The sequence below is a fragment of the Panthera tigris genome, chromosome B3 (genome assembly GCF_018350195.1).
Source record: "Panthera tigris isolate Pti1 chromosome B3, P.tigris_Pti1_mat1.1, whole genome shotgun sequence".
NCBI classification, from domain to species: domain Eukaryota; kingdom Metazoa; phylum Chordata; class Mammalia; order Carnivora; family Felidae; genus Panthera; species Panthera tigris.
The window spans coordinates 72,662,980-72,681,366 of record NC_056665.1 but is presented as its reverse complement, the minus strand read 5'-3'; the positions used below and the strand labels follow the sequence as shown (position 1 = coordinate 72,681,366).

The 18,387-nt window shown below is 42.2% G+C and overlaps 1 protein-coding gene, 1 long non-coding RNA gene and 1 gene segment (V, D, J or C); 1 reads left to right on the top strand and 2 right to left on the bottom strand.

Moving 5' to 3' along the window:
* The window catches only part of LOC102961379 (M1-specific T cell receptor alpha chain-like), a 476,819-nt gene that overhangs the window by 343,943 nt on the left and 114,489 nt on the right, over nt 1–18,387 (bottom strand). The window lies entirely within an intron of this gene.
* LOC122239552 lies at nt 5,031–13,302 on the top strand. 2 transcript variants are annotated; one of them, XR_006218738.1, is made up of 4 exons: nt 5,031–5,550; nt 5,706–5,792; nt 9,713–9,868; nt 13,043–13,302. It is a non-coding gene; the product is annotated as an uncharacterized LOC122239552 (long non-coding RNA). The 2 variants fall into 2 exon arrangements; XR_006218737.1 differs by having other exon boundaries at nt 5,031–5,792.
* On the bottom strand, nt 12,146–13,123 carry LOC107181158. The segment is given in 2 exon segments: nt 12,146–12,813; nt 13,039–13,123. Coding segments are annotated over 2 exon segments (432 nt in total).

The following is an 18,387-nucleotide window of genomic DNA, read 5'->3' as shown; positions in this document are numbered from 1 at the left end:
AGTCAATAAAAGAATTTTAATGAAAAATATGTGATATTAAATCTTCAGGAGCTGAAAGGAAATATGATTTTAAGGAAAGAAAAAAAGCAATTGTTATTGTATCTTCAATTGTTAATGGAGACTTTGTTCATAAATTTTAATTGGGTGTTTATGGGTAGCAAATCACTTTAGTATTAAGATTTCATCACATATATTTAAAAGCTCTTCTAAAATTTTATTTGAAAATGTCAATATTTATAATACAGTGGAATTTATAACCTCCATAGCTATTTAAACATTTACAGTAATGATCAAATATTTTAGAACTCATCTTCAAAATGTGTGATCACGTAGTTTCCCTAAGTTTGACTGCCATTAATCTAATGCACTGGTTGGTCTACAAACATGAACATGCCTTGATGGCATGCAGAATTACTGTCAATGTATATGTGTGTGTAATCCTTTAGCCATTCTTAAATTTGTATCTTCTATAGGCTGGTGGAAAATATCACTGAAATTCATGAGGCTGCTTGAATGTTTCTCCTTAAATGTGAATATGAATGAAGTAAGACAGTAAAAGGGACTCTTAGATCTGACAGCATTCATCCTTCTCAATTTGCAGACATTGTGTGCGAGAAATTATCAAACTGTCATTCTGAAATACTGTCTCTACAGTATCTAAGGTTATCTGCCTTAGCTTCCCCATTAAGCAGAAGTGTTTCCTTCTGTCAAGAGATTGCAACTTCTGTTTAAAATGACTGATTCCTGGGGCGCATAGGTGGCTCAGTCAAGCACCTGACTCTTGACTTCGGCTCAGGTCATGATCTCATAGTTGGTGGGTTTCAGCCCCACATCAGGCTCTGTGCTGACAGTGTGGAGCCTGCTTGAGATCCTATCTCTCTTCCTTTCTCTGCCACTCCCCCGCTTGTGCTCTCTCTCTCTCTCTCTCAAAATGAATAAATAAACTTAAAAAAAATGACTGATTCCTGGTGGTGCAGAGAATAAAGTGTCCAGAGAGGGGTAGATCTAAGAATAAAAGCCCAAGTTAAGAGGAGAGTGAGTGCTTTAAAGCCTCGTGCTGCCAGTTTTTGTTTACCACCAAAGCAGGCTACAAGTGATAGCAAGGCACATTAGTAAGAAGCAAAATAGGCATAGGGATTAACTAATGCAGTCTCCATACCTAAAGGTTCTACTCTGATCAAGTTCTTAAGCAAAGGCTAAGATTAATATAGGCACGTGTAATATTTGTGATTTATAATTAGAAATATATATTTGATCTGTGTCCCCACTTCAGACACACAGCATCCAAAACTCTTGGAATTTCATTTCGTGAAAGGGATAGAGGTGTCTTTTGTTTATGTTAATGAAGCGATTTAGGAAAGGCACTAAGGATGGCTGGTGGCAGAGGAGCCAACCATATGATTAGAGGGTTGGAACTTCCAACTGAACAGTAAACTCCTGGCTTAGTAAGGGGTCCCCACCAGAACTCTGTTCTAACACTATGATTGTCTCCTCCCAACCTGTGTGCATTCCGATATTCATACCAAATCCAAACAGGCTATTAGATATCAGGCTAAAAGTTTTTAATATCATCCCTACCTGGAAGGAAACACAATACATACAACACATGACAAATATAACAAATAGTCTAGTAGGTGAGAAAAAGCTAATGTGGGCTAATGGAAAAACACAAAGAAAAGGTTTTTAAAGTTTAAATTAAGGATATTGAGATGGGGAGACTACCCTGAAATACCTGGTGTGGAGGCCACTTTCAGGCAAGCAGGCTTGAGCATTGAAATGTAGAAAGGACCACGGCGTCCACCTGGCTGAATATAAACAGGCCCATCAGATGACCCACCTCAAAATATCCATCAGCCCTAACTGATCAATGGGCTACTTACAACCAGGCACAGTTACCAAAAAGGGAAGATCCCATATATTGCCATACGGCCTCATCTTCCCCCTGTAAATATGGCCCCCACCCACTGCCTTGTTGCAGACAGCCTGTCCTCTGCTGTCCTGCCCACCACTCCCTGGCAGTGTATTCAATAAACTTTTATGCCTTTGTTCTGCCTCAGGTGAATCTTTTCACTGTCCACCGGCTTCCACCTGATCGTCACCCCACATTTGGGGGCCTCCATCCTATCCTGAGACACCCCATTGAGACACCACCCCTGGGTGAGTCCAGTGTAACCACAAGAGTCCTTGTAAAAGGGAAGCAGGAGGGTCAAGACAGAGAAGGACATGATGTGGCGGTGGTAGTAGGGGTCAAAATGATACAGTTGCAGGTTTTGAAGATGGAGGTAAGCCACGAGCCGGGAGTGTGTGGCAGCCGCTGGAAGTTGGCAAAGTCTCAAGGTTTCACTACCCTTCCCCCAACCCCACCCTGAGACTCTAGAAGTCATGCCGGCTCCCTTGCCAATGCTTTGGTTTTAGTTTGGTGTGACTTCTGACCTTCAGAAGATAAGATAAAAAATTTATATTGTTTAAGCCACTAAATTTGTGATTATTCCTTTCAGCAGCAATAGGAAACCGATACAGCAGGTTATAAGTCTGAGGCTGCTGGTGGCTGTTTTTGCCATCACTTGGCCAAAGCTTACTTCGGAATAAAGCCAAAAAAAAAGAAGAGCTAGTGCAGGGCAAGTTATGGGTGACATCATTTGAATACTTGGACCCAGACTTCTTGAAGAGGTAGTTAGCTTGGGTTTTTCAGTTTTTTTAAGCCAACTAGTTTTTTGGTTTTTTGCTTCAGTCACTTTGACCTGGGCTCTTTCTTACTTGCATATGATGTGGAAAATACTGGGGCTCAGAGCCGAAGGCTAAGAAAGAATTCTTGAGCCATCTTCAGTGCAAAAAGGTAGTTTTATTAAAGCAAAGGGACAAGACCTGTGGGCAGAAATTGCTGCATTGGGGTTGTGAGGAGTGACTGATTCTACACTTGGGAGTTGGGAGAGGTCAAGACAAAGGGAAGTTTCCAAAAGGACTTTCATATGCTAAAGAAAACTCTCAAGATCCTGGAGGCCTGGCTATTGTCAAGCTAAGGTTGTTTTCCCTCTAGGAAAGTATTAACATTAAGACAGTAGGAGTTCCTGGAGGAATGTTCTACTCTGCCTGCCTCAAGTATTTGTCAGTGGGCTGCAGGTTATAAGGAAATTTAATTTGATCTACATTTCTTTCTGCCTTTGTTCCCCACATCACTATACAGCGTTATGTACAGTATTTTTCTTTAATACTTCAATTTTACTCATAATAACCCTGGTTTGGTAACAATATACTTGTGCTCATGTGCAAAAGCGACTGATTGAGCAAATTAAGGTACATCCCAAAGATGTAAAATTTTATAGCCATGGGAACTCATGCAATGGAAAAACTATTTATATGGGAAAGTATTTCAAAATATATTAGTTTTGCACTAGAGGTAAAAAAAAAAAAATCAGAAAAAAAAGCACTCACAGCAATACCCAGTCCTATGAAAAACAGCTCAAAAAGTTACAAAAAAAGGTTTTCCTATGATAATTTGGGTTTTTTAAAACTACATTCTTCATTGAATAACACAATGTGACACTTGGAACATTTATGGAGCACCACTGCCAAAAACCGTGTTTTAAATTTAAAATGTAATTGGGGCTCCTGGGTGGCTCAGTTGGTTAAAGGACCAACTTTGGCTTAGGTCATATTCTCCTGGTTCAGGAGTTCAAGCCCTGAATTGGGCTCCTCACTTACAGGGTAGAATCTGCTTGGAATTTTCTCTCTCCCTTTCTCTCTCTGCCCCTCCCCCATTTGTGCGCGCGCGCGCGCGCGCGCGCGCGCGCGCGCGCGCTCTCTCTCTCTCTCTCTCTCTCTCAAAATAAATAAATAAACTTTAATAAATAAATAAATAATTTTGAAATGCTATTGAAAAATGCATCAGACAAGTTAAAAATATTAAAAATTCACAAGCCAAATAAGCATAAACTAGTATTAAGGTACAAATTCTCTATGTAGAAGCATAATAATGGACTACTGTTAATTCTACTTTAACTTTAACTAATAATGATAAATGAAATCAGGTAGTATGCAATTATACCCTAGAAAGAGTGAGAACAGTGTGCATATTATACAAGTGTGTGCACATTATAGCACCATTTTCATGCATTTCTTTCTCAAAATATATCTATGCATCTGTCAAATTAATAAGATTGACAGGCTGTAGCATTTGCCACTCTCTGGGGATGCAGAATGTCCACTGATTAATGAACCATACACACAATGTGTGATTTTAGGCAAGTTAGCCTCTCTGAGGTTTAATTCCTCATATCAAATAGGGTTATCAAGAGTACCTAAAGCATAGATTTGCTCAAACTACTAAGTGAAATAATCCGTATTCTGCACCTATCAGAATGTGGGGCACACATACATATGCAATAAGTGTTAGCTATTATTATTATTACTATTATTATTATTAAGTATTAGCTATTGTTATTATCAATATAATATTGTCATTATTAGTCATTTTCTGTATACCATATAGTCTCTGTTTCCTCTGAGTTAGCCCAGAATCAACTTTTGTTGTATCATGTTTATTGAGGAAATAAGGAAAATACTATCAATGAATTAACTTCATTAAAAAAAATCCTATCTGTGAATTAAGGAATATTGTAGGTACTGTTGCCATTGAAATGAATAAAATTCAGTCTCTAATAAGTAAAGCTTGCTCTTAAAACAAACAAACAAACAAACAAACAAACAAACAAACAAAGAATACGCTTAGGGTTGAAAACCTAAGGGAAAAAAGAGGAAATGGTCAGCACTACCTGGGCAAGTTGGGGACAAGGACTTTGAGAAGAGGAGACACTTCAGAACACTTTGAACACTAGAGAAGTGGCTGAGTGGGGATGGGCATTCCATGTTGAGGGACCAGTTATTTTTATTACTATTTTGAGAATTACTAAGGCTTACAGACATCCTTTCTGTGTTTCCTCTGGTTCGATAGAATAGTATGTTTTTTCTCTGGAGAAGCTGATGATTCCCTCTCTATGCTCCTGGTACCCCAACCAGTCACACTCCCCCTTCCCCTGACCTCTGCACAGATGCTGAGGTCTGAGGTTTCTGTAAACCTCCCTCTGTTACTCCTGTCACTGTGCCCTCCATGAGAGCACACAAATACATCGCAGCATCCTCCAGCTGGGCGTCTGAGATCCTGAGACTGAAGGATTTGTCTGCCTTCTGGAAGTTCACAGAGAAGCGATTATTTGTTGCATTCTCTTGCTTATTAGCTTCTTGGCGAATAATGAGAACCATCTCCCTGCTGGGAGGTTGTTTGTACCAGAACAAATAATAATTACTGTCACTAGTATCAAACGTGCAGTCCAGGGTCACAGTCTCTGCCTCATGCACAGACATTTCTGGTTGAGTCTGGGTGACCTTCTGGGCCATGCTGGATCCTGTGGGAAGGAGGAGAGGGTATCACGCCAGATAAGGCAAGCAGACTCACAAGCTGATCCCATTCCCTACCACCTTTCATCTTCTTGATCAAACTTCAGGCAATATCCATAAACTTCTTTGCCCCCAATAGCCAGCACCAATGAGGAGGTAAGATGCCTGTGTTACTGATCTTTCTTCCTATTTCCCAGTCCTGTTGGATAATAGTAAAAGCAAATACATGTGCCTTTCTTACCAAGATAGGTGGAAACCACGAATACCCACAGCAAACCAGAGCAAACCATGCTGGCGGCTCTCTCTTACAGGGTGAAAATTCTCCTGCTCTGATCTGAAACCGGGGGATCAGCTGTGCTCAGTGACGTCACTGCTCCAGACCAGGAAATGTATGGCAGGTGGGTGGTTGGTTCTGTCTTGCTTAAAGAAGTGCATCAAAGCTTTTTGTCTTTTGCTTCAGAGAATGAAAGTTTGGTTGTAGTGGCAAAGAAAAGAGATGTCAGAACTGTAATTTATTCTGAGATAACAATCAAGAAGTGAAGGAGCTGGTAAATTGTTTTTGTAAAGATGTAATCTAGGAGGGGAGGATGGGGTGGGTGGGGAAAAGACAAGCAAAGCTAATGTAACGACCTCAGTTTTCTCTGCCAGCTTTCTCTCTCTCTCTCTCTCTCTCTCTCTCTCTCTCTCTCTCTTCTTTTCTTTTTTAAAGTTTGGAAGCCAATATCCTAATGGTCTCTGGGTTGCCATACACAAGTTTTGGTTATATTATTCTTTGACTGATTCTGTATTTTAATTATTTCTCCAAACTTCAAAATAATGATAAAGACAACAGCAATGCTCAGATAGTCTAGAGAAAATTGGAACCAGGATTTTGATACCTAATGCACTGTTATTTGCTTGAAGAGTTTATTTTTTATTTTTTTGTAATTTGAGAGAGAGAGAGAGAGAGAGAGCATGTGGGGGAGGGGGACAGAGCGAGAGAGAGAATACCAAGCAGGGTCCACACTCATCCTGATGTGGTGCTCCAACCCATGACCTTGGGATCATGACTTGAGCTGAAATAAAGAGTCTGAAGCCCAGCTGACTGAGTCACTCAGGCCCGCTCTCCCTTTTTAAAGAATATCTGGCTTAGGTGAGGTCAATGAGCTCTAAAATACCAGTGGCAAATGTTCCCATAAGGACTTTTGTGCACTTGTATTCATGGCTGCGTAAATGAAGAATCAGAATAATTGGTATAAAACTTATCTGGAAACAGTCTGTGCTGCCCATTTGACAGTGTTTCATTGGCACGCCATTTTTCCTCATGCACACATTCTCCTATGAGGAGACAACGGAGCTAAAATGAAAACTCATACGTATGGAACCACTCATTTGCATTAATTTTCTCTTCCTACCGAGTTTTTGTCGTCCAGTCTTAAAAAAGGCCATCTCTGTGGTCCAGCTTTATGTAAACTTTCCCTCTGCATAACAGAAAGGGGAACAAAAGATAAGTTAAAAGCTGTCTTGCTGTATAGGGCACAGTGGCCTTACGTCTTCCAACCTGTTTATAAGTTCCACTCGGGAAGTGTGGTGAATAGTAGGCATTTTGCCACCGACGCTGCTCTTAACATCAGAAAACTTAAAGCACAGCCTGGTGAATTGCTGTAGTTGGTACAGTCCTTTCTCCTGTTTGTTTCATGACGAAATTTCTACCATGCCTACCATTTTCTGGTTGGGGTCATACGACATTTGCAAAACTGTGATTATTTTACAATTTCTCCCTTTTTCTCTTTAGTTTTTATAGGAAACTCTAGATTGATGGACTGTCTTTTGTCTCCATCTCAGCCCCACTGAAGCTATGAATTCACAAACGAGGCTCTCAGGAGGGAGTGTTTTCTGCCTCTTGCCTGCGTTCACTGCACATGCGATGATGTTTGGGGATCCCTAGCCAGAACGTCTTTCCCTGATCCTCTGGGCCCCGCCAATCAGAATTTTAATATCTTCTATCCATCATCTGGTCAGCCCCTAGCTGCCACAGCTGATCAGGCCATTGAACTCTGAAGATGGAATAAGATAATTCATATGAAAGAATTTTCAAGTGGGCAAATATGGGGGTGGGCAGAAAGCTGAATTTACCTTTCTCCTTTTTCTTTTTTTAAAAGATAGATATTATATCTAGATGATCCTTGCTTTTGTTTTGTTTTTTTTTTCTTTTAAGTCAGAACAGTCATTAGGTTGGGTTGTTTAGGAAACCTATAGAAGGTGGTGAGCAAATCCAGATTATAGATTATTAAGCAGAAAGGAAGGGTGAAGAGAATAGAGGAAGAAGTTAAAAAACAAAAAGCAGGGGCTCCTGGGTGGTTCAGTCGGTTGAGCCTCCGACTTTGGCTCAGGTCATGATCTCAGTGTCCATGAGTTCAAGCCCTGCGTTGGGCTCTGTGATGATAGCTCAGAGCCTGGAGCCTGCTTCCTATTCTGTGTCTCCCTCTCTGTCTGCCCCTCCCCCCACTCATGCGCACTCTCTCTCTCTCTCTCTCTCTCTCTGTTAAAAATAAATAAACATAAAAAAATATTAAAAAAAAACATAAAAAACCCCCCAAAACAAAAAGCAGTGCCCCATGCGGGCAGTCTGAGAGAGTTTACTGTGCTCCCTTGGGATAGCAATAGTATCTGGCAACTACCATCACAGGATTCCTCACAGGATTTGACTATAGAAAGTCAAAACTAGGAGAAAAATATGTGGACATCACATGTCTACTCTCACGTTCTCATGGAAGAAGTTTGACAGAGGCAGAATCTAAGGCGCTTCAGCAACTCATGGCCCAAGTGCGAGAAGCTGCTCGAGACATCAGGACACTCTCTTTTGGCTGGGTGGATCTCACGGAAGAACACTGAGGGTCCCGGCCCCAGTCACATCTGCCATCTCCTGTGTAGTATTCTCATGATCTCATTTCTGTATTTGAAAATACAGCGAACAAAAAAACTGGTGAAAAAAATCTTTTTAAAAAGTTTTATTTATATTCTTTATATTCACTGATAATTTTCTTTTGTCAGTGGAGATGATGGGGACTGTTTACTAGCTTCCGACTGGTGGTCCCCATGCAGGGTGTAAGTCCCAGTGCACTTGGGTGCTCTTTGGGGACCGTGAGCTTCCTCTAGCACAGAATTAGGTGGCTGAGTCTCTCAAGTGCACAGTCTGGATGTGCAGGGAGGCGGGGAGCTGGGACTAACACAGGATCATCCCTTGTGCTCCAAAGCCCTGTTGACCCAGAACAAAAACAAAAGCATCAGATTTATTTTACACACTTTCCATACTATACCCGTGGATCTGAAATACTGTTCAAGCAATTACAGTAAATATTAAAATTCTTTCCTCCTTGGATCATCAGTTTTAGGAAGGATTTTTTTCTCTTTTTTCATTTGGTGATTAATTTTCTTAAAAAGAAAATGTTAAAGAGCGGATTACAAAATTCATTTGTTCTTTGAGTCCCTTCTACAAAAGATAGACACTAGTTCTTGGAAACTTCTGGGTCCTCTGGGTTCCTGACGACATAAATTCTCCCAGCTGGGGGCGCCTGGGTGGCTCAGTCGGTTGAGCATTTGACTTCGGCCCAGGTCATGATCTCGTGGTCCATGGGTTTGAGCCCCACATCGGGCTCTGTGCTGACAGCTTGGAGCCTGGAGCCTGTTTCAGATTCTGTGTCTCCCTCTCTCTCTGACCCTCCCCTGTTCATGCTCTGTCTCTCTCTGTCTCAAAAATAAATAAACATTAAAAAAATAAAATAAAATAAATTCTCCCAGCTGAAGCCACCAGATCATAAATGTGGCTCCTAGAAGCTCATTTATATTTGGCCTTCCTAAGTCCACGGAAGATTTGATTCTGGAATGTGGAAATCTGACCTAGACTCTTCAGATAAAGAAGTGTTTGTTCCAGAGTTTTCATATGTGTGAGGGACAGAGATGCTGGAATAAGAGACAGGTTTTTGCAAATAACTGTTGTCAATGAATGCAAGCAGTGCTCTCTTCAGGTCAAAGAAATAATAACAGAGGCAATTCCTATGATTTAGTCCTCTACACAAGAAGAACTTGGTTTTGTCAAGAAATCTGTTCTGGAAGTAATGTGTTTATATAAATTTCAGAATTCTGTTTACACTCAATGAAGAGAACTTGATATTTAGAATGTACCTTATTCTTCCCTTTATCACTGCTTTTAAAAATCCTACCTTTTATCCTGTCTTACCTTTTCAAAGAAAACTTTCTGTGACAAGGTTAGAATGTACCGATTTTTCTGCTTAATATTCTGTCATGAATATATGATGATTATTAAATATGTTTTAAGCATAATCTTTAGCTTTACCGAACACTTCCCATCTGCCTGACACTGTGCCAAAAACATTGAGGAATGTTGAAGAATACAAGGGAAAATTCTGTCCTCCTAGAGACTAGAGTAAGAAGCAAGATCGGTACCTTGAAACAATACCAAATGCTTACAAAGGTAAGTCACGGGGCACTTGGGTGGCTCAGGTGGTTGAGCATCTGACTTGATTTTGGCTCGGGCCATGATCTCAGGATCGTGGGATCAAGCCTGCATTGGTTGGGCTCCATGCTGTGTTTGCAGCCTGCTTGGGATTGATTCTCTCTCTCTCTCTCTCTCTATCTCTCTCTCTTAAAAAAAGAAGGTATATCACTGAGAGTCAAATTGTATGGTTCAGATTCAATGTCTAATTGCATGACATTAGAAGAAAAGGAATTCAAGGATTCTCTGTTAGAGATGAATCTTTGGATGAGATAGAGCCTTAAGGTGTGCTTATATAGGACTAATATGATTTAGCCAGTCTGAGATATACATAAAAGTATATTTGGCAAATTTGGGTGAGCAGAACAAGCAGAAAAGAAATTCAAGAGCTTGAAGTGTTTATGGGTCAGTGAGGAGAACAGACTGAAATAGAGCTATGTTTTGGGAGGAAGTAAGAATGAGGTTTAAAAAGTAGAGGGTGAGCAGACATAGGGAAGGAGATAATGATAAAGAGAGTTTAGATTTGGTACGTAAAGTTTCTGTGCAATGAAAAGACATGATCACACATCTGCAGAGCCTGGAGTTTCATATATGTGACCTGTTTGAATCAGATCAGACAGATCTGTTGAATCACATGGAAGATTTCCAATTAATCACTCAAGTACCCACCTGCTGTTATTAGCAACCAGCCCAGTAAAGTTCACCTCAAACTCTCTTCTGTTCTTTCTCTATTAAATTTTCAAAGAATGTGTTAATTTTTCTTGTCCCCAAATAGAGCCTGAAGCAAGGACTCAGGTGAAAGTAGTTTATTTAGGAAGCGATCTTAGGCAGCAGGAGTGAGAAAATAGGTAGCATAAGATTGGAACTTGATTCTTCCCGGATCTCCTGGTAAGCACACAGGAAGTCCCTCTAGGACTCTCTGCTGGAAGGCAGGGAGCTAGGGCATGCCTTGGTTCTCCCTCCCACTGGTTGGGACTTGCCAGCAGAGGTGGTAATTCTTCTTTCAGGCTGTGCTTACCCACAGCCTGAGTGAGCTCCTGAGGAGTCAGAGAAGGCTCTGGGGTAAGAAATAAAAAAATACACAGTGCATGTGTAATGTTGGATGTTATCAGCTTGAGATGGGTGTGAGTGTCCACAGAATTATCTACCATACCTATTGATAGAATCGGAGCTAGGCATTTGGACATGACCACAAAGCCCATCAGATGTTGATTACAATGCTTTTCTTTGCACTACTCAAGTGGGTGTTTGCCCTGTATTATTTTCACTACGTCACTGAGTCTTCAAGGTTGTGGTGGACTGAATTCCATCTAAAACACTTAATACATGACCTTCAGGCCCCACTTCTTTAACTGGTCCCAAGGCTGTAATTAAAACTCTTTCTCCCCCTTTCCTACTCTCTAGATTTCCTTGCCATTGGATAGCATTTTACTGGACTTAGATTGCTTGCCTGATAGGGGGACCCAGGCCTTCATTGCTCAGGGGTCTCAGTTCTTGTTTACTTTGTCCTTTTCAAGCCACAACTGCCACTTGCTGTTTTTATTGGGCATGAAATACTCAATGTGAAACACAGATTCCAGACACATTCCTTTTTGCCCTCATTGTGTAATAACAACCCGATGTTTCATGATAATCAGAGTCAATTACCCCTCCTTTCTTTGCCTGCTGGACAATTGGCACAAGGAGTTTGAAATGGCGTAGACAGCAGTCATAGCTGCAGGTTCAGTGGAACTCTTACTGGATCCTCTGGTGGAAGCATTCTTCTGCAGGGTCCTAGGAACTCTAATCCAGCAGAGCCTAGGGCTGTAGGAAAGGGCAACACAAATTCTGGAAATGAGTTACAGGGAGTGATAGTGGAAGAGTCTAGTCTACTTCTAGCTCTTCATTTCTAAATTTGCATAATTTAGCTAGGAAGCCAGAGCACCATGTATCAGCCATTGGTTTAATGAATACTATCGCTTCTGGGAACATGGCATTCCAACCACTAAGGGTGATGCCGTTGAGCTGGCTTCTTAACTGAGCTTTTAACAAGCCATTCCATCCTTTTTCTAGGTCATCTGACCTAGGTACCATGGGTCTAGGTCAACTTTTTGGTTCATGGTAGGACCAGTGGATCCTTTCCTTGGTCACTCCTTCAATAGTCACATCCACTGTATTGTAAAATGGGTACCTTGTTCTGAGAGATTCGGTTTTGGACATGGATGGACAATTAAAAGAACAAGCACCAACCAGCAAAATGGAAAACATTATGAATTTTGGAAGCATGAGCTCCCAGGCAAATTATAAAGATTTGCTGGGCAGAGGACATGCTTAGGAAGTCTGATTTGTCACGTATACCATGCAAAGCGAGAAGGGTTACACGTGACACAATGTATGAAGATACTTCGTAAAACTGGAAAACACTACATATGTTATTATTTTTACTGTTATTTTAAGGATTGTAGCTTACAGATATCCATCTCTCTGTGTTTCTTATATTCGGATAGAAGGAGCTTTTATTCCAAGAGAAGTCAATGATTTTCTATGTTCCTGGTGCCCTAGTCACTCCTCCCACCCCGACCTCTGCACAGATGCTGAGGTCTGAGGTTTCTGTAAACCTCCCTCTGTTGCTCCTGTCACTGTGCCCTCCATGAGAGCACACAAATACATCGCAGCATCCCCCAGCTGGGCAGCTGAGATCCTGAGACTGAAGGATTTGTCTGCTTTCTGGAAGTTCACAGAGAAGCGATTATTTGTTGCATTCTCTTGCTTATTAGCTTCTTGGCGAATAATGAGAACCATCTCCCCACTGGGAGGCTGTTTGTACCAGAACAAATAATAATTACTGACACGAGTGTCAAACGTGCAGTCCAGGGTCACGGTCTCTGCCTCATGCACAGACATTTCTGGTTGAGTCTGGGTGACCTTCTGGGCCATGCTGGATCCTGTGGGAAAGAGGAGAGGGTATCACACCAGACAGATAAGGCAGGCAGTCACAAGCTGATCCTATCCCCAACCACTTTTCCTCTTGATCCAAACCCGAGGCAGCACTTATCAGCTTTCTGCCTCCCCATAGCTGGGCTCTGAGGCGATGCAGTTCCTGTGCTGTTAATCTCTGGTTCACAGCCCCATTAGATAACACTATGCATGAAGACCTCCACCTTCCTTACCAAGACAGGTGGACACCACGACTGCCCACAGCACACGGGCCAGCGGCATGCTGACAGCTGTTCCCTGCAGGGTGAGAAGAGGCTTTGGCTCTCAGCTGGGTGTTCTGTGCTCCACGGCACTTCTGTTTCAGAGCAGGAAATGATCTGACAGGTGGGTGGCTGATTATGTCTCACTGAGGAAAGTTTTCCTAACACTTTCTGGTCTCCCTTTCAGAAAATAGGACTTTGGTTGTATCATTTAAATGAAAATGTGAAAATGTGAAATGTTTTCTGTGTCCTTCTATTCTGGGATGAAAATAAAAGAGACAGGGAGCCGGCAAATTTATTTCTGATATGCCCCAATCTCGGAGAGGAGAGTAGGACCTTGGGTGGTGGCTGGAAGTGGCAGGGTTTCCTTTGAGACAATGACAGACTCTAATTTTTCTTTAAAAAAAATTTTGTTTGACATTTGTTTTTTTATTGAGAGAAAGAGAGAGACAGAGCATGAGCATGGGAGGGGCAGAGAGAGGAGGAGACACAGAATCTGAAGGAGGCTCCAGGCTCCTAGCACAGAGCCCAACGCGGGGCTTGAACTCACAAACTGTGAGAGCATGACCTGAGCCACCCAAGCACCCCTCTAATTCTTCTTTTTTTTTTTTTTCAAAAATAAAAATGACAGGGCACTTAGGTGACTCAGTTGGTTAAGCGTCTGACTTTGGTTCAGGTCATGATCTTACGGTTTGTAGGATTGAGCCCCACAATGGGCTCTGTGCTGACAGCACAGAGCCTGCCACAGAGCCTGCTTCTGATCCTCTGTCCCCCTCTCTCTCTGCCCCTTCCCTGCTTGTGTTCTTTCTCAAAAATAAATAAAACATTAAAAAAAAACAAAAATAAAAATGACAAAACAAATATGAAAGTATGAATAATTAGCTATGAATGATGAGAATATACCTGTTATATTAATGTATTCAATTTTTTTACATTTCTACAATTTCCTAACATACAGAATGAGATAAAGATAGATTTTTTTTGAGAGAGAGTGCACATGCACATGCATACACACATACAGTGGGGGTGGGGGCAGAAGAAGAGAGAGAGAGAATCCCAAGCAGCCTCTGCACTGTCTGTGGGATTTGATCCCATGAATGGTGAAATCATGACCTGAGCCAAAATCAAGAGTGGGACACTTAACCCACTGAACCACGCAGGTACTCCTAACAACAGATGTTTGTAACTGGAAAGAGCACTGACTAGATTCAGAAGCGGAACATGTGTCTAACTATGCTTGTGTTTTCCATGGATTCTTTAAGAAAAAAAAAAAAGGGGTGCCTGGGTGGCTTGGTCGGTTGAGCGTCCGACTTCGGCCCAGGTCATGATCTCACAGTTCCTGAGTTCAAGCCCCGCGTCGGGCTCTGTGCTGACCGCTCAGAGCCTGGAGCCTGTTTCGGATTCTGTGTCTCCCTTTCTCTCTGCCCCTCCCATGTTCATCCTCTGTCTCTCTCTGTCTCAAAAATAAATAAACATTAAAAAAAAAAAGTCCTTGTTTGTTCTGTATCAGGAAATGCTAAAACAACTATGGCAGGAGTTCTCACTAGCACTGAGTTGCCTCACCCAACTCATAGGAAGAATTGTTTTCCTGACTCTCATTCCGTCTTGAGGAAATGTTGTTGAACAAAGAATGTTTTAAAAAAACATACTATGATTCATTAGAATGTTGCTTTTCCAGACAGAGTGACAGAGATACTTATGTAATTCCGGAGTTAGAGTCCCCAAGCTGGGAGTAAGAACGGGGTCTTGTCGCAGACAAGTTAGTGTCTGAGGAGCATGGGTTCTCTGTGACACAGAAGTAGGTGGTTGAGTCTCTCCACTCAGAGAGATGTGCAGGGAGTCATGACGGTTGGGACCAGCCCTGAATGAGGCTATGAAAATCCCATGTTCCACCAAACCCAGTTTGATAGCAATGGAGGAAGGAGCACCATTATTTCTTCTAGATCATCTCCATCTTTGCCCTATGATTTGAATTCCTGTATCTTGGTTTTGGATCTCTGAAAGTCAGTTCTAATACAAGGATTTGTGTGTAAGCAGTTTATTTCCAGATCATTCCAGGAAACATTGGTAAGAAGTAAATCAGGAGGGGGAAGGAGGCCAATACAGGATGTTGTCAACAAGCCAATTAATACCATTGGCAGTTGGAGCTTAATCTAACTGGTAAATCTGGGAGACAGCATAGCACACCCTTTGGAGTTATTCCAAGTGAGGCATGAAGGAGCTGGAGAATTCATCCGTAAACTCATTGTTCATCACTGAGTGAGGGCTGCTTTGGGGGCATTAACTCTCCAGCACATCTGGCTAGCCCTGCACGCTGGCCACATGTGTTCCCATGGCCTGAAAATAGTCCTCAGAGTTGCTAGGTTTTTCAGCATGTAGAGGTGACTGTCAAGGGGATATGAACAGAAAACCAATAGCCACTGTACAGCCCATCCCTTGCACTGCTGGTATCCACTCATGCTCTGTGTCAAATCCGCCCGGATCACTAGTTCTTAAAAAAGATTAACAAAAGGATTAGTGAGACAAATTGTAATCGCAATAGTTGATTTCATGGCTGTAATTCATATATACCAGCTCTCTCCATCTACCTTCTATACCACTCATTCTTGATCCTCTCCATCTTTGGCTAATACATCTATTGGTCTAAGTTTCTATCTCAGTGAGATAACCAAGATCTTTACCCCTGATTATCAAGGTCTAAGCCCCTGATTATTCTTCCCTTGTCAGGCCATAGTTGTTACAATTGCCTATTTATAGTAATCACTGCCACAAAAGCACTCAAAGTCACCCCAGTAAATCCCCTGAAATTTAGTCGTATTTTCCCAGTGCCCATTAGGTAGCAACCGCACTATATCCTCATGATAATCACAGTTGATTGCCCCTGCCAGTGTTGTAACCCCCTTCTTGGCCTTCTGGTCTTCTGGCACGAAGACCTCCAAATGACCAAGTGATTTATGTAACATCAGGTTAAGTGAAAAACCTCTGTGTTTCCCTAGTAGCAGTGCCCTCCTTTCCCCTTCAAGGGGAACTGGGACCCCTAGTTCAGAACAGTGTGAGGACAGGATACATCAACATCCAAGTGAGTCACTGAAGATGACTCTTCTTCTTCTTCTTCGAGAAGTCGATGGGGAGACAGTCCTGCTTCCACCCCTTGGCTCCACATATTTTATCTAATAGGAAAATAGCATCATAAAGAATAGCTCTCCAACCTCTCAGAGCACTATCCCTAAACTGGTCCTTTCACTGAAACTTTAAGTGATCATTCCAGTGTGGTTTGTGGATAATACTCCAGAAGCGTCAGCATACCCAATGGTCACATGTCCATTGTTACACCTCCTTACTATCAAGCGGATCTGTTGATGCAAAGGTATGTGAAATCCTTTACTCATCATGATAATCAACCAGCCACTCTGAGTCCTCAGTCCATGTTTCTGTGTGTGGCAGTGTGGAGGGAAAGCAAATCATGCCCAGAGTATGCATTAACCCCAACAACCCAATAAGAAAAGATTTCTGCTATCTGCAGGGTGGAAGTGGTCTAATGTAGTCAACTTGGCAACCAGCGGCTGGCTGGTGACCTTGAGGGGTGATTGCATATTAAAGGCTCAGTGTTGTATCTGCTGCTGACAGGTTGGATGTTTGGCAGCAAAGTAGCTAAATCCAATGTAGCGAGAGAAAACCCATGCTTCTGGGCTCATGGAGAACCCCTACTCTGCCACCTTGGCTAATGTGTTCACAAGCCTATGTAAGCACTGAAATGGACTAGAGGGGCACCTGGGTGGCTTAGTTAGCTGAGTGTCTGACTCTTGATTTTAGCTCAGGTCATGATCTCACGGTTCATGGGATTGAGCCCAGAGTCGGGCTCTGTGCTGACAGTGCAGAGCCTGCTTGGGATTCTCTCCCTCTCCCTCTCTTTCTGCCCCTCCCCCGCTCACACTTGTATTCTCTCACTTTCTCAAAATAAATAAATATTAAAAAAAAAGAAAAAAGAAATGGACTAGAGACAGGCTGGTGATGTCCTCTGAATGGGTCATCTTTTCCACATGGACATTGAGCTCCTTGTAGTGAATGCTTTGTGGTGGGTATTGATGTGTGACACAATGACCAGAACACTGTGCCTGCACTCACTGCTTCTTGAGTTCATCGTTGCCCCAAATGTGACTCGTCCTCCTCCCACTCACCTGCTCAGGGTTCTGATCCTAGAAAGAGCAGTTGTTTGGGACTTTGAAAGACCTCTGGCTAGTAACTTCCGGTTATACCCCTTGACTCTTCCCTAACCAGCCAGCCTCCACTTTTCAGGAGGAACCAGACTTTCTATCATACTGTGTTATCTTTACACTTCGTCCTTTATAAACTTTATACCATTTTCCCTCAGCTTTTTGTTCTTGATCTTCTAAGCCAGCCTTTTCAGAATGTCAAAATATATTTTCTTTCACTACTGAATTTGATGGTCATGGCTTTTAAGATTTTGTATTTTCAATGTATTTGTAAAAGTCTACAAAAGAGCTCAAGGGCAAGAATTTTATTCTGTTCTCTCTTTGTTCTTTAGTGCTCTCCCCTTTCTGGTATTAAGCCTCAGGATCTTGGACTAGGTTTAATGGAGTAAGGACTTCACACTGAGAAACAAAATACATTAGATGGTATTTGAAAACATTATCCCTCTGCCCAAGATCTTCAAATGAAATATTTGATATCAGGTTATTAAAAGCCCCTCGTGTTTGCTCAAAGTTAAGTTCAGCGCCCTGGAGCCCTTGTAGAAGTTGGTGCAGGGCTGAGCAGGGTTTGGGTGCAAGGCACAGGTGTCTGAGAAGCACCGTGCTATCCACTGCACACAGGAGGGTGGCTGAGTCATAGAGGAGCGAATCTTTCAAGTGCAGAGAAAAGTGCTGGTCCCCTTTGTTAGACGTGGCTGTAAATCTTCCTCTGATCTTCTCTTTCTCATTTGATCGAATATGTATCAGAGTGTGGATGCCTTCTGTGGGATCCTGCCTAAACCATTGGAAGAAATCCAGAGTACTGTCTCTGTAAGTGCAGTTTATTGTGAAGCTCTCGCCTTCCTGGACTGTCAGGGAAGGAGGGCTCTGTTCCACTGGACGCTGTCCATTTGACCCTGTTCAGAGAGAGTAAGAAGACTTTCATACATAAGAAACTGTTTTGTTTTGTTTTGTTTTGTTTTGTTTTGTTTTGTTTTAAAGAATTTTCCCTGAGGGACCCCGAGGATCCCTCTGGATTTCATTTCCAGAGCTGCACCCTATCCCTTCCCCTCCCCCTCACGCACAGGTTAGCTTCACACACAGGAGCATCAGCAAGGCTTGTAGGGCAATC